The sequence below is a fragment of the Musa acuminata genome, chromosome BXJ1-6 (genome assembly GCF_036884655.1).
Source record: "Musa acuminata AAA Group cultivar baxijiao chromosome BXJ1-6, Cavendish_Baxijiao_AAA, whole genome shotgun sequence".
Classification (NCBI taxonomy): Eukaryota; Viridiplantae; Streptophyta; class Magnoliopsida; order Zingiberales; family Musaceae; genus Musa; species Musa acuminata.
The window spans coordinates 33,795,931-33,822,588 of NC_088332.1; the positions used below are offsets into that span (position 1 = coordinate 33,795,931).

The window sequence follows — 26,658 nt, forward strand, 5'->3', positions numbered from 1 at the left end:
GCTACGATCCACCTCTACCCCGAGGTTTCTGAGATGACGAAGAAGCAAACGACCCGAGTTGCCTCACTTGAAGTCCAAGTTGAATCCCCTAAATATGGCTAGAACTGAAATTTTTTTACATATAAAAGAGAATGGACTCTTAAAAGGCCATCAATCGATGAATATTCTATTGGTAAAAAGATATAAATCTAAGTACTATCGCTTACATAATCTATGACTATGACACAAAAGATTATTATAACTTAAAAGAACCGATTAAAGAACTCAATCATCCGGATACCTCGAGCAGTTCATCCGAAGGCATTAGGAGCCTTCACCTCGACCTCAAGGACCGATGGAGAGACAAATTAATGTCATCATTAGTGGACCCATCTCAGGAGAAAACAACTTCTTGAGTAGTAAAGCTTATGCTCAAGCTACAATTGAAAAGCGCCTGTGAACCGTGGATAACTCAGAAATTACCTTCAAAAAGGAAGAGACAAAAGTACCTCGACCCGAACCATGATCGTTTCTTGGTGACCTCCGTGAGAATGATCAACACTCAAGTGAAAAGGGTTATTATTGATATAGATAGTTCTATTGATATTTTCTATTTTGATGCTTTCTAAAAACTTGGGTTCTCAACTAACAACCTCATCCCTATGACTTCTTCACTGATGGGGTTCACCGACGACTCAATCTCCCCTCTCAAGATGGTAAACCTACACATCACGTTTGGAAACAAGTCATACTCAAAAACGATGATGACCAAATTCATGATGGTCGATATCCACTTGGTACATAACGCAATCATAGGTCGATCCATGCTGAACAAGCTGAGGGTGGTGGTGTTGACCTCCCATATGATGATAAAGTTTTCGATGAGGACTAACACTGGAGAGCTAAGAAGTAACCCGAGAGAGTTGCGTTAGTGTTACCTAATGACGATCTCTCTATCGAAAAAGACACGATTTGAAGCATCGCCTATTGACCCTCGAAGTTTTGCCTAGTCCCTCCCATACCAGAAGTCGATAGAATTAATCGAGGCACCCGTGGACAAAGCCTATCCTGATTAAGTTATCAAAGTCAAGACAACACTTTACGAGGAGAAAAGAATGCAACTCACCAATTTGATGCAAGATGACTTCCCAATTCCTCAGATAATAAAGATAGCTAACCTAATTGTGAAAAATCTCCATATATCTATCTAAATTATCAACTTGAAAAAGTTGAAGCACCAGGAATATACCACAAAAACTGTTCAATATTAAACCGACGATGAATCAAAAATTAGTCCACGGTCCCTATATGTGGTTCAATACTCAAACCTGATTGTGCAACAAAAATCATCACTGTTCAAAGATGGCATATTCAAAATACAGAAGCAGTCAACTAGACAATAACCATTATCATTCAATTATTTAAACCAAGTTATCTGGAGGACAAACAACAGCTGACATTTACCAATAGATTGCAATCGGCCATCCAAGTCAGATTGAACTGAACTGCACCATGCCAAATTGAATCAAAATGGACATCTTTGCAAGCTTAGCTTGATTGAATTATAATCACTAATGATGCACAACTACCAACTGAAAAACAAAAAGAAACCAAGAAACAGCAAAAATAAGATGGCACAGAGCATTAAATATAAACTGCATAAATATAACTGTAGTACTCCAACAACAAGTAACCAGTATATGTGACAATTTCTACAAAAGCCCTGGAGCTGATTCTTGGATCTCTAGTGTGCCACACTTGTGTTCATGTTCTCCAAGTTGATTTCCAAGTCCAGAAAAAGATCACAGAAATGGAGATCTTTGGTTTAAAGGACACCACAAATGAGCAAGAGTTAAATTAAGAAAAAAACAATGATATATTATACACAAAATTGGATGCATTACTAACATTATGCATCATTAGTACAAATATATACAAGAAGAGTCACAATTATCAGAGCTATTATGTCCAATATAGATGGAAATGGAAATAGCCTCTGCAAATTTTATATTAAAAATCCATATTTTGTGGATAACAAGTAGCTCAGTGTAAAGTAAAGAACCAGCTTGGACTTTATGAAGAAACTGAATGTGTCGATGGGAGGACCTTCCTCACTCTTGAAAGCTACAAATACAAAAAAAAAAAAAAGAAATTCATGAGAGTATCTAACTCGGTAGGGCATCAAAGATAGGACAGGACAGATTTAATGAGATTAAACCATGATAGTAAAAAATTGGTTCAACTTGAGATCCATGAATGTACGAACATTCAGGCTTTTGCAATTAGAAATCTTTTGATAAGCATTCAGCCAAACAACTGCTCTATTGCTCATATGAGATAGAACCTGATGCTTAATACAATCAGAAGCATGCATAATAAATCATCTTATAAGGAACTTTTGTTATTCTACTGGAGTCATGTGCTTTTTCCAAGCAGCAAATTTACCTGTCTAGAAATCAAATTAATCGAAGAACATGTTATGTTGCAAAAAGAAATACCAGGTGACCTTAACATGTTAAGCTGTGTGTAACCAATTCCTGAACTCTGTTTCCATCTAACATCATGAAACTTTTTATCCACTCTCACCTGTTCTGCACATTGTTTGAACCAGGTAGGGAACTTTTAAACAAAAGTGGCTCTCCTCTCCCAAAAATTCTTCAGAGTCCCTTTTTCCCTGGAAATTCTTCAGAGATGGATCTTCTTTGCATAGATGACTACTTATATCTGCTTCCAGGCCTTCTGTTATTTAGCAGACGATCAAAGGTGGTCAGTGCATCATGAAATTTGCGAATTTTAAGAAAACCCTTTACCATGGCAATTTCATTTTCTGAAAAATTAGCCTTCTCCATGACCAGTTCAACAACCATGTTAAGCTTGTCCTCCATGGCCAATGCAATAAGGCCTTCAGCAAGCATTGAAAAAGAAGAAGATTCTGGCAAGAATCCCTTCTCTGTCATCTCCACCAGGAAATCGACAGCTTCTCCAATCGGTCCTCCTCCACGACACAGACCACGGAAGACAAACTTATATGTGATAGCATCTGGCTGCTCAGCCTTCTCTACCATCTCCCTGAAGAGCCTGACAGCTTCTCTAGTCTTTCTCTGCTTAAAGAGTGCCTGGATCACAGGGTTATATGCTTTAGGAGTTGGGACCATTCCTTTCATCTGTATGGTTCTGAGAAGCTTACAGGCAACTTGAGTCCTACCAGCCTTGCACAGACCTCCTATCAGAGTTCCATATGTAACAATATCAGGTTCACAGCCATTTGATGTCATAGTTTGAACTATATCTGCTGCTTTCTTTATATCCCCTTGTCTGCAATGATGTGTGAGCAACGAATTGTATGTGAGCTTATCGGGTTTCAGTCCTTCGAGTATCATCTGATCCATAAGTTCTGTAGCTTCATCAACCTTATTATTCTTACACAAGCCATCAATTATGGTGTTATAGGTTACCAAATTCCTTGAGACCCCATGCATCTCCATCTGGTGAAATACATCTTCAGCTTCTTCAATTCTCATGTTCTTGCATAGCCCATCGATGAGTGTATTATATGTCACAATGCTTCTAGCACAACCATTTGACTCCATTTCCTTCAGCAAGGCTACAGCTTTCCCTAACTTCCCATTGAAACAAAGGTGGTCAATCAGTATGTTGTAAGTAAACTCATCCGGTGGGCATCCACTGATTTTCATCTCCTCAAACATCTGCAGTGCAATTTTGAGACTGCCAGCCCTACAGAGCCCACTGATCAAAGAGTTGAAAGTATATGCATCTGGTAAAAGACCTTTGAGAGTGAGCGCACGAGCGAGTTCCATAGCCTCGTCGAGTCTATTCTCTGCACATAAGGTGCTGATTAGAGTATTGTAAGTCACCATATTCGGCAAGCAGTCTCGCTCTACCATCTGATCCAAGACTGCCATTGCTTCCTCAATCTCCCCCAATTTACATAACCCTGCAATTAACGTGTTATAAGTTACAATATCAGGATCATACCCTTCCTGGAGCATCACATCTAAGATATCAAGCGCATGCCCCACATGCCCAGCTCGGCACAGTCCGTTTACCAGAGTGTTAAAAGTGAAATTGTCAGGGCAAAATCCCTTGGTAGATTCCTCTTGTATAAACCCAAGAGCTTCCTCTAATCTTTTCTGCTTGCAGTAGCCATTTACTAAGACATTAACTGTTACATTCGTTGGAGAGCATCCCATATCCAACATTCTGGTCTTTACCCTCAGTGCTGCCTCCATATTCCCCTCCTCAATGAAGCCCTGCATCAGGGTGGTGAAAGTTATCTCATTCGGTGCCAGATCATAGCTGGACATTTCCTCCATCATCAGGATTGCTGGTTTAATCTGATGAGCTTTACAGAGAGCTTTTATCAAAATATTAAATGTAGAAACATCTGGCTGGATTCCCCTATCAAGCATCATAGAATACACCGCCTCAATCAGCTTGATCTTACTTCCCTCCACCAATATATTGAGCAGAAAATTGCAAATAAATGTGTCTACTTCAACTCCAAATTCGTCCATTAAATTGACAACTACATCAGCAGCTTCATCAAACAGTTGAAATCTCGAATAGCTGTCTATAAAAATCTGGAAAGTACCTTGGCTTATCTTGCAGTCTGACGTCTGCATCACCTTGAGTAGAGCTATCATTTTCTCAAAAGATCCTTCCTTTCCGAGCTGTTGAAGGATCTCTTCGTACACGGGAGATGTAGGCGTAAAATGCGATTGTTTTGAAGCCCAATTAAGCAGCCGAACCGAAGATTCTGCATCTTTCTGCCGGCGAAGGATGTCAAGAAGGTCTTTCAGGGTGAAATTGGGAGGGACTTGATGGACAGGATCAAGGTCATAAGCTGTCGACAGTGCCGCGAGACCTCGGAGCGATGCAAACGGCACGAAAGCTGACGGTTTATGCACCAAAGGATGGGATACGCAACTCGGTTTACGAGGAAGAACACAAGGATGCACGAACAGCGTCGAGAAAGCCATTGAGGAAATTTCTCAAACAAGTAGAACGCAACGACAGGTGGTAGGTCAAAGACTGATCATTGGCTCTCGTGTCGATGGGCTCACTCGGAGAGACAGGGTGTCATCTGAAGACGGTTGAGACAGTAGGGGTGTGATGAACTCCAATCTCCTATAGTGGTTGTGAGATGGGACCAGAAAACTCTAAAAAAGGACGAGGCACCGGTGATGGAGCGTGAACTCTGTTCCAGGTAGAATCATGCGCGAGCCATGAGAAAGAAGATGAAGGAGAGGAACGATACAAGAAGTCGACAGGTGAAGGGCGGTGAGGAACAACTGGATGATGGGGGTGAAGAATTGCTATCCAATTGCAGCAGTAAAGATGATGGAAGAAGAAGAATTAGAAGAGGTCATGTACAGGTAATTGGGATAATTCAAGACGACAGAGGCAAGCAGCAAGTGTAGTGGATAAACCCCAAGCGCATGCGGCTGGAGTTCTTTGCAGATTTCAGTCTACTTATCTTGGACTGGGTTGGAACTCGGAGTTGTGCCTCTTATGGAGAGGCCTGTGGGCTTGGGGGGGGGGGCTATGGCAGTGTGTTGTGTACGTTTAGGGCTTGTTCCTGCTGTCCATGTTCTCCTCTCTCGGATGACATGTGTGAGAATATGCTTTACTTGAATACAAAAAAGTTGCTTTGGATTGATTATAGGGGAAAAGAAGAGGGAACATCTTTCATTTTCTCTCTTTCTTATTGTTGTTATGCCTTTTGGCGAAGAAAATTACCAATACGAAGAGGACATATTTCTACCGGTAATGAATGATGTAGACTTGATTGATCGATCGATCCGAGTAAGTTGGTTTAATTATAACATTTTTTTTCTTGTAAGGTTGTTGTTTTGGTGTTGGCCTATGATTTGACCATGAGCAAAGTCGAGTTCATCGGTAGGTATCTTTTTGGTGTGGACAATAATAGGATAAAAGTAAGTTTAATTATGATGAATCTTATGAGAGAATCAATTTTCGAAGCTTGAGATTCCTTTTAAGAAGTGATACTAGTAATTCCTTATTTATTAGGCACATATGTGTTGAAGAAAAGAGTATCTTCTATTATGAAACTACGATGATACGAGATAGATCCAAGATTGCTGTGTAAGATTATCCTAAGTTGATATATTTGAAGTCAGATTCTTCTTAAGTTGGTCTGCTCCTGGAACATTACGAAACTTGATCGAAGATATGTGACATATGTCAAATTTTTTTTATTCTCTTCTTGAATATATATATATATATATATATATATATATATATATATATATATATATATATATATATAAAAGAAAATAAACCAAGTTGATGTGTCTTTTGTATACTGACCAACAAAGTTAATATATTGTATTTTTAGAAAGAAAAAAAAATCAACGAATACGAAATATGTATGTGTCGGAACAGGTGATGAGATGCATCACCAAGCTAGCCGGGAAATGCATTGTGCACAAGAGTTTGCTGTTCAGGTGGACATGAATCTCCACTTGCTTGTGGGCATATTTTTGATCTTGAAACTATCATTCTCTGCATCGAACAATATGAATGGCTCTCGAATGACAAAGGATCATCACACTTTGTCGTGGAGCTTGTTGGTATTTACAATCTTGCACTAGGCAACACGAGCAGCTGGCGGTGTAAACCAAATAAGAAGAGGTGACCGAGAAGAAACAACCAAAGGGAAAGAAAGCAAAGAAAAATAGTGAGAAAGAAGCCGAGAAGAAGAACCTAATAGTCAATGATAGGTTCTCCGATAGTCAAATTTCTCTCCACCGTCCATGGCATGTTGAACAGTTTGGCCGCGATAAACTTGAAGATCTTGTTCACGTTAATGTTGTGGGTGGTGCTGGAAAAAAACAGAGTTGCTTTCATCGCTCTTGCGTATGCTCTGGCCTGTATACACCACACACACACACACAAATCCTTGCTCATTTCTGCATCAACATAGCACTCCAAGGTCACACACAACTAATTTTTGATGGTTAAGGTCATCTCTGTGATCCTACTTTATCCTCAGTTTCGAATCTGAGACTGAGATTTCCTAGATGGAATGCAATGCAGAGTTCATTCATCTGTATTCTATCTGTCTTGATGGAGAAGGCATCATCATCTCTTTGACTTCAAGCAGCCACCACACGTAAAGATGGTGGAAGAAGTTAGGAGAGTAGTGCTTTCTGGAATGGAAACCTGACACTTTTGACCTGGTCATGAAGATCGATTCAAATGATAATCTAAGTATCAGATCTTGGCAGTGCCTATCGAATGATACAGCTGCATTGTCTCCATGGAATCCTATCCGTCTCTATTCTGAGCTACAGCAAACTGAAATGGCATAGTACCTGATTCACGATCGTCCATTGCATTTCAAGAGGAAGCCGAGCAAAATCATCAAATTTGGTCCCTATTAAGATCGGAATTGCCGTCTGAATGAAGCAGACAAAAAAAAAAAAAGATGACTCGATATTATCAGCATAAGCAACCATTATGTAGTTGGTAAAGGGAACAGGAAAACGTCAATACCGCGTTCCATCTCCTTGCTCGATGATGCCAGGCAATAGCACTGAGGAAAAAGAAGCCCACACAGCATCAGCTTCAGCATCAATAACATGCTCCTACTTCTAATTCCTATATTTCTTTCTTTGTGGAGAAACGAAGCCATGATGCCTCGATCCATCAGTCACTAATGAAATGTATGAAAAGAAGAAGAGAGATGATGCAAGGAAATACTAACTTGTTTAGCGTACATCGATTGGTGAGATCGAACATTACAAGAATTGCGACAGCATCTTTGCAGGCAATGGGCACATGATCCAGAAATTGATCATCACCTAGGAAATTATTCCAAGCTCAATCAACAAGAACACCAAATGGGCCAGAAAACAATCATCCCAAGATTATTTATATCTGAAGAAGATAAATCTCATCTTTACCTCCCACATCCCATATCCTAAAGGCGATCCTCGCTCCCTTTACTACGAAGATTTTATCCATTAGATTCAGTCCTGCCATTTCTACTCCTCTCTGTTCCTCCACATCGCCCACATACTTCATCTACCACATACGCCAACAGCAATATTAGCAGCAGAAAGAAGAAGGACAAAGTCTCTTGCCGATGATCGAGAATTGCATGTGCATATACCATGAAGCTTGTTTTTCCGATGTCGCAATCGCCGAGGAGGCTGACCTTCAACGACAGCACGTCGGAATCCACCTCCATATCCGTGCGCACCGGCGCATGTCCCGTATCCACCTTGGGGATGTCCCGGGCCACCGTGGGGTCTGGAGCACTTTGGTTGGCCTTAAGCTGCCGGTACCGACCATTCGGGGAGGAACAAGAGAGGAGGTGGCTACGCACGGCGTGGAAGAAGCGGCGAACAAGGCGAGCCCACTTGGCTTCGAGATGGACCAAAGCGTGGCTGACCTGAGTCATGGTCATTAGGTGCTGGTGGTGGCGGTGGTGGAGACAGAGGAGGAGGAGGAGAGTTGAAGGCCAGACTTGGCCATCAACAAAGGAAGGAGAGGGGCGGCGAGGAGTCCAACGAATGGCTATGTAGCTATTGGTGATCTTTTGTTTTCCTCTCCTCTCCCTCCCTTTTGTAATGTGGTGCGCTCTCTCGCTCTCTCTCTCTCTCTCTCTCTCTCTCTCTCTCTCACTCTCACTCGGGTGTACGTGGTAACAAGCGGACGGTACGCGAGGAGATGGTTGACCAATCATGAGAGAGACATGATTCGCTGGTGCAAAATGCTAAGCTTCCATTGAGTTAAATGGGTAAAGTGTTGGTGGGGAATTGTGACTGGAAGATGTGCATCGAAGTCGGTGCTGAAAGATACGTATCAACAACATGGAGTTACTCCATGCCCATCTCTTTGCTCTCAAGAAAGAAACATCTTTACAACATGAAACTTACCGCATGCCATCTCTTTGCTTTCGAGAAAGAAACATCTTAACAGCATGAAACTTACCGCATGCCATTTCTTGCTTCTCTGAGTGTGGAAAGCATGGCAGGGGAAATGGATAAGACAAAGATATGGTTATTTGTGTGGATTATAAAGTTATACCTCATGAAAATTTGATGAAACGATATAGGTTAATGGTATTAGCTATTTATTTAAAAAATAAAAAAATAGTTATTTAGATGAGGACTTGAAACGGGGATAATATTAATATTATTTAGACTAAAAGGATTACTAAGATTAGGAGCTTGACAAAATAAATTCTTAGTGAAACTAAAGATAGAAATGTAATCTTAAAGAGGGAGTTGGTAGTGGTGTGAGGAAGTTCAAAAAATAATTTTTATTGAAAGATTATATTTTAAATATTGATAAAATTATAAAAATAAAAATATAAAGAATCTAAAAAAGGCTAAATAAGTGATTAATATAATAAGATATAAGACTTATGATAAATTTTATAATAAATTAGGTATTAAAAATAGTGAAAAAGATATATATTGAATTGCTAAAACTAAAAATAAGAACGTATAAATATTTAGGTAATATTAGATGCATTAAAGATAAAGATGAAAGAAAGAATACTTATTAATGATAACAAGATTAAGAAAAAGATAATTTTTTTAATAAATTATTTAATTAATATTGCACGTAGGAGTTATATTTAATAATAAATAATAGTGATAGATTTAATAATTATATATATTTATTTATAAAAATTAAAGCTAATAAAGTAAAAGAGACATTAAAGAAGATAAAAATAGCTAAGACTATGGGCTTGATGGTATCCCTATTGACATCAGAAAAATTTTAGGGGATAAGAGAATAACTTAATTAATTAACTTATTTAACAAAATCGTGAGATTCAGAAAAATACATGGTGAATAATTTTTTTTATTCTAATTTATAAAATAAAGGGTGACATATAAAATTATTAAAATTTTATTGGAATTAAAATCATGAGTCATACTATAAAACTTTGATAAATAATTATCAAATGTAGGATAAAATATGAAATATTTTTTTTAAAAAAAATTAAATTTATGATTGAAAGGTCAATCATAGGAGTTATTTATTTATTATGATAATTAATTAAAAATATATGGAGAAATATGATAGGGATCCTAGAGATTTATTATGGTGGATTCTAGAAAAAAAAAAGTATCACTAATTATATTGATGTTATTAAAGATATATATGTTAATATAGTTACTAATGCTAGAACGATAGAGAGTGTACCTAGTGAGTTTTCTATTAATATAGGATTACACCAAGGATCTATATTAAGTCCTTATCTTTACACATTAATAATGGATAAATTTACTAGTCACTTATATGATAAAACCTCCTTGGTATACGTTATTTGCTGATGATATTATCTTAGTTGATAAGAGTTTAACTTAAATTAATTATAAACTTGAGGTATGGAGGTGAGCCTTAGAAACTAAAAGTTTTAGATTAACTAAGACTAAAACCTAATATATAAAATATAATTTTAGTGATTTTAGAACTAGATAAGAAAATATAGTTAAATTAGATATATAAACTTTTTTGAAGTAAAAGCTTTAAGTATCTTGGATTAATTATTCAATAAGATGAAGAGATCAATAAAGATATTTTTCATAAAACAAAAAATAGGATTGCTAAAATGGTGAGAGGTGTTAAGAGTCTTATGTGATCATTGGATACCTTTGAGATTAAAAAAAAAAATTCTATAAGATAGTTGTAAGACTAGCAATACTTTATGGATTTGAGTATTGGATAGTTAAAAAAAAAATATAAAAAGTTTATATTACTAAGATAAGAATATTAAGATAAATGTATGAGGAAAGATGAAAAAAAAAATCTTTATTTATAAACAATTGGGTATTGATTGAGAATAAAAAAGGAAAAAATCATTTAAGATTATATAAGCAGAGGAGACTCTCCTCCAGATATATAGTTTGAAAAAGTAAAATAATTAATATTAATGATGTGAGAAAAGATAAAAGAAAGATCTAAAAATACTTTAATAGAAATTATAAATAAAGATATAAATATTCTGAATGTAATTAAACATATAATTTTTTATTTATTTGAATGATGATAAAAGATCAAGTAGCTAACCTCAAATAATTAGGATTTACTTACAATGTTATTGTCGTTGTTTTTGTATTGACATATATTCTAAATACTTATCATGAAGATTAGGTTGAGCATGCAAGTCAACCAAATCCAGTATACGTTAACATTTGCTAAAGAAAATATAAGATGATGAATCATGCTTATTTCCAAGGAAATTATATTAGAGGAATGAACAAAAATTGTGGTCCTGTGATGATTGATCAATGCGAATCATCGATTGGAGCAGTAATATCTCTCTGCTACCCTGACCAAGCAGAATTGGGCACATCAGAGGTTTGGTGGTTTACATGGTCGCTCCCTTCATATTCCATGTTCAAGACAAAGGATGAATACTTCAACTCACTCCATCCAGTCTAAAGAGAAATGAAAGCCTCAATGATGTGTTAGGTTGGTGGAAGAAACAGCAAAGATCATGCTGATGAAAAGTTGGGAGGCCTCTCTCAAGGAAAGCCAAAGAAGGCACTCTACTATGGAACTAAAGTAACCCCAAAAGCTTTTGTTGTGGCATCTTGATCTGTGGCCAGAGATTTAATTCATAACACTTTCTAAATGTGATCAGTAAACATTTCAAATCATAAAACTATCTAATTGCTATGGTGCCTAGTCATTCATTCAGAAGGAAGAAACAGAAGCTTCAAGTAACTCTTGCAGGACAGCAAACTTAGTATAAGATTGCTTCTTCAAATAATCTATATATCTGTGTTTTGCAGGGAACAACTTGTATTGTTTACTTGACTAGGTCGGTGCTGACATCTGTCTGCATGCTTGATTAGATTTACAGGAAATCTGAAGCACAAGGTATCTGATTCTATTGCCTCTACAGATAAAATAATAATCTGTGAATTCATTATGGAATATTCTTTTTCATGGTAGACTAGTAGACCTTTGGACTCCCATTTGGACCCATCCAAATAATAATACAGGAATCTTTGAAAATGTTTGCAAGCAGCTAAAAACCTAAATCCCTGAAGATCTTGTTAGAGGCATTAGAAAACATCTAAATTGACTTAGATTTGGAATCATTTTCTGAATTTGAAACTGCTAGCTCTGATAACTTTGTGGCAAGTATTTCATTGAGTAAAAAGACAAAAAAAAAAAACAATATTGGGCTTTGGTAGAACATCATTATCCAAAGACAAAAAACAAGTCAACAGATTGCATCCAGAATTGGCTAGAAATTTAGGTGGTTCAAACATCAAACCTAGAAGATGTGGATTCGGGACTTGTGCATTTAGTGATCTCACTCGAGTGACAAAGAAAGAGAACTTCACAATATCACTGCACTCATGCCTCTCATCAAGCAGATCCTTATTTCTGCTTGCAAGCAATGTTTTATATATTAAGGGGAGCAATGATCTGTGCAACTTGTTCCTTCTTACAAGAGTCATCATCACCACCAAGTGAAGGAATTCTTTAGCAAAGGGTTCCATTGTTAAAGGAGGTTAAAAGATTAGAAGATGCCATTCCCATTCACTTTAACAAAGCAGGAATCATCATAACCCTCGCATGGTCATCTAAGACAGCCCTTAAAGAACTCGTACATGGCATCTTTGAAATGCAAGTGATAACTCATGCAGAAACTTTTGTCACTTCAACAATATAGATGAGCAAAGACATTATAATCTGAACCCATTGTATTAAATCGCCGGGGACCTTTAGGATCAATGAACAGGCAAAAGAACCGCTTGACCGTCTGGCTCTGATACAAATCTTAACTTCTTTGGTGGTCTGCCTAAGCAGGAAGGTTAAGCCAAAATCAATCTCACTCACCTTTACCAAACTGCACCATACAACAATAAGACTGTGTTAAGAATCTGAAAGAAGGATTTGAAAGGATGATTCCCATCCCACCTGTATCAACTGTGCATGTTAGAGGGGATATGGCATGTAGAGAGGATTACTGCATGTAATTTGGAAACCACCCAAGTGAATTATGTTTGGTATTGGAAGACTAAAATATTTCTTTCCAAATCAATTTCAATCAGGCCACATTAATTGAGATCAGTGACTACTCAATCAAATTACTCCAACTTTACTGGCTACTAACTTTAGCGTCAGTCAAAGGATGGTGTTAGAAACTTGACCCGACCTCCGCCTTTATACAGGTCAAACCTCAAACTTCGTCGGACTGATTTGGATACCACTGGCATCCATCGCAAACTTTTAATGTAATTCATGCATTGAGCAAAGAGTCATCAGCAGTCTAATCTTTTAAGAACTCGTGCTCTCTTTTGGTAGTTGCTACGTCTCTACTGCAGCAGCCTGTCGTTTCTACTACAGTGTCTTCACTCTTTGATAATAACATTTCCCCTAATCAACTTAATAAGGAAGCTAAACTGCAGATCATTATAAGTTGCATAAGATTTCTATCTTGAGGTGGCTCTGTGGCACATCCAACATCTCAGCGCTATTTATGATCAACAATAAATTTTACTTCGTTAGTATAAAGGAAAGAAAGAGAAACTTGTGGATAACTTTATAAACAGAGTATGAAAAAAAGAAAAAAAAAAAGAAAAAGAGCAGAGTTCAATAACATAGTTCATGATGATATTATGATCTGACAAACTGGCATCTGAAGCAGACAGAGGATTATGTGATACACATCAGATAAACATGAATTGGTCGATAATCCAGCTGATCAAAGAGGACTTCAGAAACTACAAGTTATTTCCATCAGAGCTGATGACTGCCAATACGTAATAAAACATATGAGTTATTTGCCATTCATTCCATGCTTTGTCATAAGAATCGTTCTCTGTTCTTGCTGCTGGTGGTTCAAACCATTAGCAGCCTTCAATGGATGAGACCTCCACCTGCATCCCAACCTTTGTCAAATCTCAATGTTTTAGAGGCTGTGAGGATGTCAACATGTTGTGTTGTGGCCCAAGTCGCTTTAGGCCATCCAGATCCGCCACGAACTGGGCCACACCACAGCCCAGTTCGACTACTCCAAGGTCGTGTCGCGCCTAGACTCGCGATCTGATTCGGGTCCGTGCTGGGCCTATCGCCGCCCCATCGTGGCGCAGCCCACACGACCTTCCCGTCTTCTTATTTTCTCTAATATACGTATCTAAGCGTCTACAATTCTGACATAACTACTGCGTGTCCCGTGGAGGACACAGCAACGCCAACAACAACACGCACCAAGAAACCGGAAGGAAGAAAGAAAACGTAAAGCCGCCTCCCTTCGCCGATCTGTCGTCCTCTTTTCCATCTCCAGGCTGCTGCTTCTTCCCCGTCTACCATCTCCTACCACAAACCCTAACCCCAAATCCCCTCGAAACCCTCCAAGAATTCCATCGCGGGAGGTCATGCAGTCCTGGGGGTTGGGGTGGAAGCGCCCCTCCGAGATCTTCCACCTCTCCCTTGACTACGGCGAGCCCGGTGCCAATGCCGACGACGACGACTTCCCCTCCTCCTCCTCCTCTCCTCCCCCTCCTCCCCTTCCACCCCCGCCGCCGCCGCCGCCGCCACCTCAGCCGCCATCGCCCCGGCGCCCTTCCTCCGGGGAGCTGGGGCTCCGGATTGACCTTGACTGGACCGCTGGCGACGACGAGGAGCAGATCGCTCTCCGCCTCCAGTCCCAGCTTATGGTCGCGCTTCCCCCGCCGCAGGACGCCGTGGTGCTGGATCTGCGTGGGGACGAGGAGCGCGGCTGCGTCGAGGTGGAGATGAAGGTACTCAAGCGGCGGGAGCCGTTGAGATCGGTGCGGATGTCCAAGGCGGCTGGGTCCGGACAGCAGACCGACGGGCTCGGGGTCTTGACGCGGTTGATCCGGTCCAATTTAGCACCGTCCGGGCCGGCGAATGGCGTCCAGGGGTTGGCCGATCACTGGAAGAGTGTGACGGTGTTGAGCCTGTGCGGCTGTGGCTTGTCTGTGAGTACTATGCTGTCCCATGCTTAAAAATCTTGATCTTTTCTGGGATCGACTTACTTTGTTTCGGTAGATCTTTGTCTTTGTCATTAGATCTTGATGCCTTGCTATCTGTGTGTAAATTCGAACACGATCGTGATGATCATCATTGTGCTTCACAGTTTCAAACTTGAGAGTTCTCCCATACAATATTTCAAGAATTGTTAAAAAACTTTTAACATATGACCATCTGTCCTTGATCCCGTGGCATTATAATTGAAACTTACTCCGTGTTTGAGTTGACACTCCTGGAAAACCTTCATCTTAACATTTGTTTGGTCTCTGCAGTAGTCTACCATAAGTTGTGCATTTGGGAAACTGAGTTGATGACATGCTTATGGGGCCACTGTTACTGCTTGTGCAGTTGCCTTCTACACTGGAGCAACAAATTTGTCTTTGTCTACCACATTAAAACTAAACTTATTCTGCAAGTATATATTTCCAGTCCAACAGCTAGAAGTTGCAATTTAACACGATTTATGTCAGGTCACTGTGTGCTTTTGTCATCACACAAACTATTGCAATAAACCTTTTAGCTTTATACTAAAATCCTTGTGTGGCTTTTGAACATACTTCCATTGATACAAACTGTCTAAATTTTAACAGGTTTTTCCAGTGGAACTAACAAAGCTACCACTTCTGGAGAAGCTATATCTTGACAACAATAAGTTATTACTTTTGCCACCAGAGCTTGGTGAATTGAGAAGCATGAAGGTTCTAAGAGTCGACAACAATATGCTTAGTTCTGTTCCTGGTAAGCCTGAATGCTAACATGGTATACATCAAATGTTAAAGATTTTACCTAGGCAGTTTGCTTAAGTTGTTAACTACTTTATACTCTATTGTGTAAGACCTTCTGAAACTTTTCTCACATGGCTTGCTAATTAAGATGGATCAACTTTTTTTTTTTTTGAACAGTTGAGTTGCGGCAATGTGTTATGCTGGTTGAACTGTCATTGGAACATAATAAACTTGTCAGACCACTTCTGGATTTCAGGTCATTTAATTGGCATTTCTTTTAATGCCTTTTATGTTGTTTTATGCCACTCAATATACTATTAGTCTTAACATTTCTCTTCAGCTCTATGGCAGGGCTATGGCTGAACTTCGTGTTCTAAGACTGTTCGGTAATCCTCTCGAGTTTCTTCCAGAAATTTTACCATTGCACAATCTTCGACATTTGTCACTTGCTAATATTAGAATTGAGGCCACTGAAAATCTGAAATCAGTGAATGTGCACATAGAGGTAACAGAGTTTTACAATTTTCACTAATCTTCTGCCACTCCTATTTATTTGTTCATGGTTATAATCCTCGTCAGTGATTACAGACAGAAAACAGCTCCTATTTTATTGCATCAAGGCACAAGCTCAGTGCCTTTTTCTCTCTTATTTTCCGGTTCTCTTCATGTCATCATCCACTGTTGGCATCTGCATTAGCCAAAATCATGCAAGATCATAGCAATCGTGTGGCTATTAGTAAAGAAGAGAATGCTATACGACAGCTGATAAGTATGATAAGCAGTGATGACCGTCATGTGGTATGTGGTTTCTAAGATATGTATACAAATATATAGCATATCCATGGAATTTGAATGAAAAGTTCAAGCACCTATGATGTATTTCAGGTTGAACAAGCATGCTTTGCTCTCTCATCATTGGCAGCAGATGTTTCTTTGGCAATGCAGTTGATTAAGTCTGACATTATGCAACCCATCGAATCACTTTTGAGGTCAGTGGATCAAGAAGAACTGATCTCTGTATTGCAAGTTCTGGTCACATTAGCATTTGCATCTGATAGCGTTGCTCAAAAGATGCTGACCAAGGATGTCCTCAAGTCTCTTAAATCACTTTGTGCAAATAAAAACACAGAGGTAAGTCTTTTCTGTTATATGATGTATTTGTCTCTTTTTGGGGTCAAATTTGAATTTAAGATGTTGTATTGTTTTTGTATGGCAAGATGTTAGAACTACATTACTATAATTTTTCTTTCAACAGGTGCAGTGTCTGTCAATACTGGCTGTTGGCAATTTAGCTTTCTGTTCAGAAAATCGTCGCACTCTATCTCATTCTGAAAGCCTGCGGGAACTTCTATTGCGCCTCACAGTTATGCCTGTGCCACGTGTAAACAAGGCTGCAGCACGTGCTTTGGCAATTCTTGGTATATCATATTTGCTGTGTTTATCTGATGTTTACTTATAGTGTGAGTATATGATCTGTATACACCTGAGAAAATTTTTACTATTTCTTTGCTTGTGCTAACTAAAGGTGAAAATGAGAACCTGCGTCGAGCAATAAGAGGAAAGCCTGTTGGGAAGCAAGGATTGCGTATACTGTCAATGGATGGTGGTGGTATGAAGGGTCTAGCAACAGTTCAGATGCTTAAACAAATTGAGCAAGGAACCGGAAAGCGTATTCATGAAATGTTTGACCTGATATGTGGTACATCAACGGGTGGTATGCTTGCGGTAGCTCTTGGAATTAAACAAATGACCTTGGATCAATGTGAAGATATATACAAAGAGCTTGGTGAATAGTCTGGACTGTGGAATGCACTATTTCCCTTATGTTGATTAAGTGTAACATTTAATTTTCTGTCACTGCTCACTTTCAGGAAAACTTGTCTTTGCTGAACCTACTCCTAAGGATAATGAAGCTGCAACATGGAGGGAGAAGCTTGATCAGCTCTTCAAAAGTTCATCACAAAGTTTTAGAGTGGTTGTACATGGGTCAAAAGTATGGACATCTTTAATGTTTTCCTTCCAATGTTTTTCTATGCTGCAGCATAGCTTACAACAAATTTTACATGCAGCATAGTGCAGATCAATTTGAAAGACTGTTGAAAGAGATGTGTGCTGATGAAGATGGTGATCTTTTGATAGAATCTGCAGTGAAGGGCATTCCCAAAGTTTTCGTAGTGTCTACTCTAGTTAGTGTGACGCCAGCTCAACCATTTTTATTCCGGAATTATCAGGTTTGTCCGTTTGTAGTGTATTATTTGCTAGTGCGAATGCATGGTGCTGTATTTATTTGAAGGTAATTATTAATTTATACATAGAAATATGGATTTTATTACTTAGGAGTTAAGAGTAAGTACCTCTTTCTTCAATTCAAGATGACATTTAGAATTTCATGTTATTTTTCTTTCCTTCTGGGCTTGCAATATAGTTTATCTTGCTTAATTGTCAAACCTACTTATGTGAAAGTTGAATGCCAAATGGATCATCTTCTAACCATGAGTTGTAAAGGGAGTCATTATTCATTGACTATTGCTATAACATGAACCCGTTGGTGTTTACCAATAAATACATTTTGGTTATGACTAGTGCTTTTATATTATTTAATCTATCTGTGAACCATTCACTTGGTCTTTAACTTGCTAAAAAGACTTCTCATGTATTGCTTAATAATAAGACATGCTGACACAATGAATCTTGTATGATATGTTTGCTACTCAGTTTGTCTAGTAAGCAAGGGTCCCATCAGGATTTCCAAAAGTTGATTGACATGTGCATGGTAGTCAGTATTTACCAAACAAACCACAGAGAATGCTTATCTACTGTGAAATATACTCAATTTGCCAAATAACATATTTTTTCCTTCTGTAGTATCCAGCTGGTACCCCAGAGTCGCCATTAGGAATGGCTGAAAGTCCAGCAGTTACTGCAATTGGAACAGCTATCCCTAGTGCACAAATCACTAGTCGGCGTGGTGCTTCTATTGGAAGCTGCAAGCATCGGATATGGGAAGCTATAAGAGCATCATCTGCTGCTCCATATTACCTCGATGATTTCTCAGATGGTAATCATTTCTTATTCCCTGGTATTTTATTTTTTATTCTCACATTAGTACTTATATTCATGAGCTTTTTCGATATGTGGCTGTTATTTTATTATTTGAAATTCAGATGTGAATCGTTGGCAAGATGGAGCCATTGTAGCAAATAATCCAACCATATTTGCCATAAGAGAAGCACAGCTTTTATGGCCTGATACACGCATTGACTGTCTAATTTCAATAGGATGTGGTTCAGTTCCAACAAAGGTAATTTATTTTTTCTTTGCTTCTTCCTTTTGAGTAGACATGTTCCCTCTGGCTCCAGTATTACACTCTGGATATAGAACCATGAAATGTAGTTCAATGCTGCAGTGTTATCAGCTGACCCACAACAGGAGCAAAATCAAATCTTGGTGAAATAATTTAGTATATATACTCATGAATTTCCATATTGACATGGATGGATTGCTGGTATAATTGCTGTATGGATGATTTATGCTTAACCGATTGTTGATGTTATTGAATTAAACTGATTTTAATTCTGCAGGTACGAAAAGGTGGCTGGCGTTATTTGGATACTGGACAAGTGTTGATAGAGAGCGCATGCTCTGTAGATCGGGTGGAGGAAGCGTTGGACACTCTGCTACCTATGATTCCTGAAGTGCAGTATTTTCGATTCAACCCAGGTTAGTAGTTGACTGTGAAAAATGTTCAGAAATTTTCTAGCTTGCTAAGAAACCCTTGTGGGCTTATGATATAGCTGCTACTTCTTGTTGTGCTGACAGTTGATGAGCGATGTGATATGGAGCTTGATGAGACTGATCCTGCTATCTGGCTTAAGTTGGAAGCTGCAACAGAGGAGTACGTTCAGAAAAATTGTGAGCTCTTCAAGAATGTCTGTGAGCGGCTAGTTCCACGAAATGAACATGAAGAAAGACTATCTGAGAAGTTGAATAGTCAACAATTTTCTAAATCAAAATCATTCAATTCAGGTACTTGTCAATTGTTATATAACAACTGCTGAGATTGACTCCTGATTCAGTCTGATTTTTCCTTTTTGAGTTCCATTAATAACAAATATCTTCTTTTGCTCCTCAAGGGCTTGATGAAACAAGCCCTTCATTAGGATGGAGGAGGATGGTTCTACTTGTAGAATCTTCACATAGTCCTGATATTGGAAATACTGATCATCATGCCCGAACACTTGAGAAGTTTTGTGCTAGTAATGGAATCAGGCTCTCCCTAACAAACTGTACTTCCGGATTCTCCAAGCCTGCAACTAGATTTCCTACACCTTTCACGTCACCATTATTTACTGGAAGCTTTCCATCAAGTCCACTTCTATATAGTCCTGAATGTGGACCTCAGAGAATTAATCGGATTGATCTAGTTCCACCTCTTAGCTTGGATGGTCATCCAACAGGGAAACCATCACCCCCAACATCTCCATTGGTCTCAAGGCAGGCTTCTTTACATGTTCGATCATTACATGATAAATTGCAGGATTTGCCTCAAGTAGGCATTATACATTTGGCTCTTCAGAATGATTCGACAGGTTCAATATTAAGGTTAAAATCTTCCTCCTTGCTATATTATTTAACTACAGTTTTGACCTTTTTCATTATTATGTCCTCATTCTGTAAACTTTCTGTCAGTTGGCAGAATGATGTATTTGTGGTTGCAGAACCTGGCGAGCTTGCAGATAGATTTCTTCAGAGTGTTAAACTGAGCCTGTCTCCATTGATGCGAGGAAGACAGAGAAAGGAAGCTTATTCCTTAGCTAAAGTTTCATCTGTAGCTGATCTGGTTACAAAATGGCGATGCTTTCAAGTTGGAGGTATCCTCCACCGTTATATAGGACGCCAAACACAAGTATGCATTTTCTTTACTTGGTGTTGATTTTACATCTGTTAGGAAACTTCATTGTATATTTACTATTATGGTGGTCATTGAAGGTAATGGAAGATAACCAAGAAATTGGTGCATTTATGTTTCGGAGAACGGTTCCTGCTGTTCACTTGACATCCGAAGATGTTCGTTGGATGGTAAGTTGTAGGCAGAGTTGCTCTGATATTCTTTGCATCTTCAAGAAAGACATGCAGCTATTGTGCTTGATCCCATGTTGAATGAATATTGGGTGCTTTTGGTATTGTGGTTGGATAGTGCCCAGACTACTATGTCTTTTATTTTGCATATTATGTTTCTAGATTTAGTCAGTGCCTGTCTTAATAAATGTCATCAGTGAGCAAAAAGCTAGAAGCATTTGACTTATGCTGATCAGACAGGAACCACCAGCACAGCAGAGAAGAATTAAAGCATATACTTGACATCATGTCCAGCATACTTTTTTTAATCAGATCTTCATCATACGTTCTTGCCTTTTGTTGATTGACTTGGTGCCCTTTTGATGAGTTATGTTATCTTTCTACTATTTTCTTAATTATTCTTTCCAAGTTTGACCTTTAAAGTTCAATCGGAAACTTGCTTTAGCATTCTGATAAATATATGTTTGATGCAATTACCGGTTAATTTTCTAGTCCTGTCACATTCAGGGGATATGAAACTGTGTCCTTGAGGTCATCCAACATGACGTATAATAAATTCTTCATTCTGGCATTTATTAGACCTTTTGTTCTAAAATTCGACATCACATAGAGATACAGAGGGATACATGCTCCTATATTTTGAACTAGTTCTGATTTTCGGTTGAACCTTTTACTTGTCTTAAAAACTACCAATGAATGTTTCTCTCGATATGCTCTGGATTTAAATTTTGTGGTTGAGAAGGGGGAGGGTGTTAGTGTATTGTGATCAAGCGGCTTTGCAGTATCCAGCTTGTCAAGGTCAACACTTGGCTTGATTTTACATTGCTGAAAACAATTCATCTCTCCATCTTTTCCTCAGAAAATTACCATTTTGTAATATCTAATATTTATCTTATCAAACCATATGCAACGTTCAACACGTATGCTGTAATCTTTATCTTCATATGGTGAAAACCACCGTTTCTTTTTATTATTATTTCCATGGTATGAGCAATGAAGTTACCTCGACATGTTTTTTTATGTCAAAAACAACTTTTAAGATTGTCTTGACATTTATAAAGTTGAGACTGGTGACTCTGTTTGATTTTACACAAGACCTTGGAAATTTGAATTTGTAGGTGTACAAAATGTGTGAACATTGGAGAATGGCCATGGTAGTATCAAAATCTATTTTTCAATTGCTGGCAATTTCATGTAATTAGATACAGATGGTGCTCGATGGTCGGAGAATTGTAAGCAAGTGTCCTCTCATGGAGAAATGGGTATTTTGGGGCTCACATTCTATTTAAGAAATACACTTAAGATAGCTTATCTTCAATCTTTCTTCAATTCCAATTTGTTGTTATTTTGCAACAAGCTATTTCCAGTTCTTGTAAAATTATTGTCCAATTTCTGTCTGTAAATGTATCTTCATTTCAGTTGAGATTCCTTACTGCTTTAATCTTTGAATTCACATTGCTAGGTTGGAGCATGGAGAGATAGAATTATAATATGCACTGGAAAGTATGGGCTGGCTCCAAGCCTGGTGAAGGCTTTCCTAGATTCAGGCGCCAAAGCTGTTGTCTCATCGTCACTCGAACCTCCTGACGTGCAGTCCATACAGTTCAATGTGCTGGGCGATTACAATGGTTTTGAGAACGGAAGGTTTGAGATTGGAGATGAAGAGGCCGAGGATGACTACGTACTGGAACCAGCAAGTCCAGCAAGTGACTGGGAAGATAGTGATGCAGAGAAAGGCGGCGAGCCTGTGGTCATCTGGAATGGTGACGATGAAGATCTATCTGAGTTTGTATGCCTTTTATATGACTTGTTGTTCCACGAGGTATCAAGAGTAGATGTTGCTCTACAACATGCACTCCGCTCCCATCCGAAGTTGAGATACAGTTGCCATTTACCAAATATACACTAGTAACAGCTAAAACAATCACATTACATGATAGGATCAATAATATGAGTTACATGATGAAGAAGCGAGAATTTTGTTCCTTTTTTTATTTTTTATTTTTCATAATAGAGTATGTTAGAGAAAGATAAGAAGTGCGATACATTTGTACTTGTAAGTATGCTCATGCAGCATATATGTAACCTTACACAGTTTCAGTTAATAAAAAGCTTAGGGAGCTCTCTCTGCCCCCTAAAATTTAGCTGAATTTTCTCTCATTTCTACATGTTTTGTTTTTTTTTTTATGACGACTGATTGCGTGGAAAGCTTTCGAGTGATGAGATTTTTATTTTATATAATATTACCATTTCCCTGGTTGTTTCCCGTACAAGGTTCTCACTGGAAGAGGTATGAAACTGCGTGGGGCAGCAGCAGGTTGCCTGCCAGGTAGAGCTCTCTCTCTGTAGGAATGCTTTACGTTCCTTTAGCTACCTCATCGGAGGGGTCTGTAGTAAGTAATCCAACATGATTTAACTAAATTACCCAGTCAGAAAACCATGAACGGCATGAAAAATTAGTAGCTACGAACAGGGAGAATGGTGTGTAATTAAGAATGGGAGGGCAGCAGAGTGGGGAATCGGAGGAACTAAGAAATCTTGGAATACGACTTCTCATAGAAGATTGGGAGCAAGGGCGAGGAGGCGATCGAGACACCTTGAAAGAACAAATAATACTTTAATCAATAGCTGATGCAAGTGATAGAAATTATGATAGAAACATATATATATATATATATATATATATATATATATATATATATACCTTTAAATGGGTTAGAGATAGTTTAATGAAAATCCCTATGTATTTTCTGCATACAAGGCTAAATTGTTTCACTAATAAACAAAATAAAAGTAGTTGAGAGTTGTTTTTTTTTTCCATAACAAATACAAAAAAATGATTAAAAAAAAACTCAGTGGCATCACCGATCTAAGTTAAATCAAATCTTGGGTCTCTCTTCAAAGCCGGATATGATAAGACCATCCTTCCGATTCAATTTATCAATCTCATTAAAGTTCAATTTTATTTCTCCATCCCCGTCATCGTTATAGAACTCACCAACCGCAATCTCCATCCAACCATCATCACACATATATCTCCTCTCTTCTCTCCTCTTTTTTTTTTTTCCTTCTGTTGTTTTTTGCTTATCATTCTCATCGCCGCTATCATCGTCATCATGATCATATCGATAATATATGTTTTTGTTTTATGCGGGCCAAAGTTGAGGATGATCTTTTGAGGAGGATCCCCAAGTCCATATGCATTGGGAGGGTTTAACTTAAAAACCAAATAAACCATACATGTTATTTTATATAAAAAAACTCATTATTTATAGAGCCATGGATTTCTATCCTGCTGCAAACAGATGGTCGTCACCTTAGCAAATCTGACCAAATAAAAGTATAAATAAGCACCACAATACTATCTTCAACTTTTTGGTATAATAGATAGATTAGAGTTTTCAAAAATAGTGCCACTAGCCTATGACCCCAAAGGACTCGAAGTTTCATTGTTCTCGAAAAAAGGGACATTATCTTTTTTCAGTAATGCCTAAAATATCATAAATTATGTCGTTTGTAATAGGTATATGATGTCCTAGAAAATAAGTAGATGTCCTATCATTTTTATTTAAATATAAATTATTATAAAATATTATAACTAGTGTAGGATAGATAGGTTCACTAATTTAAGAATAGAAAGGACATTTAAGTTAATAAACTATTAGATTATTTCTTGTTCACCCAAATCTTCTAGGTCTATATACTTCTATCTGTGGACAATCTTAGATTCAAAATTTGAAAATCTTAAGACATATTCATAAGAATCAAATAGGGTGGTGTCATATATTTTATCTATTCTCCTATTCCTTTATCCTTTAAGGATCTTCTAGGTACTCTTATAGTTTGAAAATAAAAATAAGAATAAACTATAAATTGAGAATAAGATAAGGATTTAGAGGTTACCCTTATAGTTTAGTCTTTTGCCAAGTTAAGTCCCTTTCTTGATCACCAAGAATATTAATTAAGTTTTTAACTTTGTAGAGAGAGGAGGGATGAGAGTCCTAAGCTTTAGGTGAGTGAAGAGGAAGGAGAAATCTTGAGGAGAGATTAGAGGGAGGTTTAGAGGAGGAGAGAACTTGAGGAGGAAGAGGGTGAAAGAGTGTTGTGGGGGAGGTTTAGAGGGAGAAACAAAAGGGTTAGAAGAGGAAGAGGTTGGCTAGGGAGAAGAAAGGGTTTCCATAAGAGTTTAGGGTAATTCTACCACTAACCCTAATCTTAAAAAGGATTTCATCAGGTTGCTAGTAGTAGGATTTGATCAGGTTTCCAGAAGAGGTTGCTGGCAGTAGTATTACCATTGGACAAAAAACACTGATGGTAGTACTATCAGACTAATAATGCTACTGTTGTGTATATTTATTTTTTTTCAGACTTTCATAAAATGATATCAAAATTCATTCATTCAAGTTTAACATACCTAATTCCTTTCGAATAAAATCAATTTTTCATTGTAGTAGTTTAGTAAAAATATTTGCTAGTTGATGTTTTGTGTCAATAAAATCTAAAGATATATAATGATTGCTTATATGATCCTTAATGAAATGATGTCTAATATTAATGTATATGGTTTGAGAACGTTGGATAGAATTTTTTGACAAGTATATTAGTATTATCACACTTTATAGAAATATTTTTTAAGTAAAGTCCATAATCTTCTAAAATATTTTTCATCCAAATTACATATACATAACATGCATCTATTGTAGATAGTGCAATAGAGTTTTGCTTCTTGGATGATCAAGAAATAAGTATATTACCTAGGAACTAACAAGTTTCAGAGATACTTTTTCTATCAACTTTACATAGTGCATAAACAATCAAATTAAAATTTTTAGATTTAGGATACCATAATCTCAGATCAGGTATCCTTTTTAAGTATTTAAAAATTATTTTTACTATTTTATAGTGAGATTATTCAAGATTAGACTAAAATCTTATATAAAACCTAACACTAAATATTATATCAGGTCTATAGTAAGATATAGTAAACTACCTATTATGGCTCTATACATTTTTTTGGCAAAGCATTCTCCTTCATTATCCAAGTATAGTTTAGTAGAGATACTCATTAGTGTGTTGATAGTATTAATATTGTCCATGTAAAATCGTTTTAATAGATCAAGAGTAAACTTGGTTTGACTAATAAAAATTTCATCATTTAGTTGCTTAATTTATAATTCTAGAAAAAATTTAGTTGCTTAATTGATATTCACCAATTAAATTCATTTTAAATTCTTGATTCATACTCTTAGCAAATGATTTACATAAAAAATTATTAGTAAAAAAAAATATCATCAACATAAATTTGAATAATAAAAAAATATTATTAAAATATTTAATAAATAATGTGGTGTTGACCTTATCTTTTAAAAAATTATTTTGAATAAGAAAAGAGGTCTCTCATATCAAGTTGTAGTGGTTTACTTCAACCCACAAAGAGTGTTACATAATTTATAAATATAGTTTGAAAAAAATTATTTTTAAATCTGGAAGATTGTTCAACATAAACTTCTTCAAAAATAAAATTATTAAGAAAAATACTTTTGATATCCATTTGAAATAATTTAAATTTTTTAAAATATGCATATGTAAGGAGTATCCTTATGACTTCAAATCTAACCACAAGAGCGAAGGTTTCTTTATAGTCTATACCTTCTTCTTGATTAAAACTTTTAACTATTAATCTAGTTTTGTTTTGAACTATAACATGTTATTCATTTTATTTATTACTAAAGATCTATTTAGTGTTAATTATAAGATAATCACTAGGTATAGGAACATGCATTCAAATTTTATTTCTTTTAAATTGATTTAGCTCTTGATGTATTATCGAGGCCTACGAATAATCTATCAA

The 26,658-nt window shown here is 37.3% G+C and overlaps 3 protein-coding genes across 7 annotated transcripts; 1 reads left to right on the top strand and 2 right to left on the bottom strand.

Moving 5' to 3' along the window:
* Window positions 1-1,836: 1,836 nt before the first annotated feature.
* On the bottom strand, window positions 1,837-5,491 carry LOC135676707 (pentatricopeptide repeat-containing protein At3g53700, chloroplastic-like). Of its 2 annotated transcripts, none has more exons than XM_065188172.1 (2): window positions 2,566-5,491; window positions 1,837-2,103 (listed from the first exon to the last, which is right to left on the bottom strand). In XM_065188172.1, exon 1 carries the CDS (start codon window positions 4,977-4,979, stop codon window positions 2,694-2,696), a length of 2,286 nt encoding a protein of 761 aa, XP_065044244.1. In that variant the 5' UTR covers window positions 4,980-5,491; the 3' UTR covers window positions 1,837-2,103; window positions 2,566-2,693. The 2 variants fall into 2 exon arrangements, with proteins under 2 accessions (XP_065044244.1, XP_065044243.1); XM_065188171.1 differs by having other exon boundaries at window positions 2,425-5,491.
* A 977-nt stretch (window positions 5,492-6,468) lies between these two features.
* LOC135584884 (septum-promoting GTP-binding protein 1-like) lies at window positions 6,469-8,571 on the bottom strand. Its single transcript, XM_065188173.1, has 6 exons — window positions 8,138-8,571; window positions 7,929-8,049; window positions 7,730-7,826; window positions 7,519-7,558; window positions 7,338-7,421; window positions 6,469-6,891 (listed from the first exon to the last, which is right to left on the bottom strand). Exons 1-6 carry the CDS (start codon window positions 8,432-8,434, stop codon window positions 6,727-6,729), a joined length of 804 nt encoding a protein of 267 aa, XP_065044245.1. The 5' UTR covers window positions 8,435-8,571; the 3' UTR covers window positions 6,469-6,726.
* Window positions 8,572-14,172: 5,601 nt separating this feature from the next.
* LOC135584881 (phospholipase A I-like) lies at window positions 14,173-22,967 on the top strand. Of its 4 annotated transcripts, XM_065188175.1 has the most exons (18): window positions 14,173-14,951; window positions 15,594-15,741; window positions 15,906-15,984; window positions 16,080-16,233; window positions 16,317-16,526; window positions 16,614-16,859; window positions 16,984-17,146; window positions 17,254-17,514; window positions 17,600-17,721; window positions 17,798-17,959; window positions 18,594-18,786; window positions 18,893-19,029; window positions 19,310-19,448; window positions 19,548-19,754; window positions 19,862-20,330; window positions 20,418-20,634; window positions 20,718-20,807; window positions 22,270-22,967. In XM_065188175.1, the coding sequence occupies exons 1-18, from the start codon at window positions 14,385-14,387 to the stop codon at window positions 22,714-22,716; spliced, it is 4,011 nt and encodes a 1,336-aa protein (XP_065044247.1). In that variant the 5' UTR covers window positions 14,173-14,384; the 3' UTR covers window positions 22,717-22,967. The 4 variants fall into 4 exon arrangements, with proteins under 4 accessions (XP_065044247.1, XP_065044246.1, XP_009405624.2 ...); XM_065188174.1 differs by having other exon boundaries at window positions 19,862-20,634; XM_009407349.3 differs by lacking the exons at window positions 20,718-20,807; window positions 22,270-22,967 and having other exon boundaries at window positions 20,447-20,617.
* Window positions 22,968-26,658: the final 3,691 nt, after the last annotated feature.

Coding starts and splice junctions, on each gene's coding strand:
- LOC135584884 (XM_065188173.1), bottom strand. CDS start 8,434: ATGACCATGACTCAGGTCAGCCACGCTTTGGTCCATCTCGAAGCCAAG. Junction 7,559..7,729: donor AATCGATGTACGCTAAACAA/GTTAGTATTTCC, acceptor CTTTTTCCTCAG/TGCTATTGCCTGGCATCATC. Junction 7,422..7,518: donor GAGCAAGGAGATGGAACGCG/GTATTGACGTTT, acceptor TGCTTCATTCAG/ACGGCAATTCCGATCTTAAT.
- LOC135584881 (XM_065188174.1), top strand. CDS start 14,385: ATGCAGTCCTGGGGGTTGGGGTGGAAGCGCCCCTCCGAGATCTTCCAC. Junction 15,985..16,079: donor AGACCACTTCTGGATTTCAG/GTCATTTAATTG, acceptor GCTCTATGGCAG/GGCTATGGCTGAACTTCGTG. Junction 19,030..19,309: donor GTGGTTCAGTTCCAACAAAG/GTAATTTATTTT, acceptor TTAATTCTGCAG/GTACGAAAAGGTGGCTGGCG.
- LOC135676707 (XM_065188172.1), bottom strand. CDS start 4,979: ATGGCTTTCTCGACGCTGTTCGTGCATCCTTGTGTTCTTCCTCGTAAA.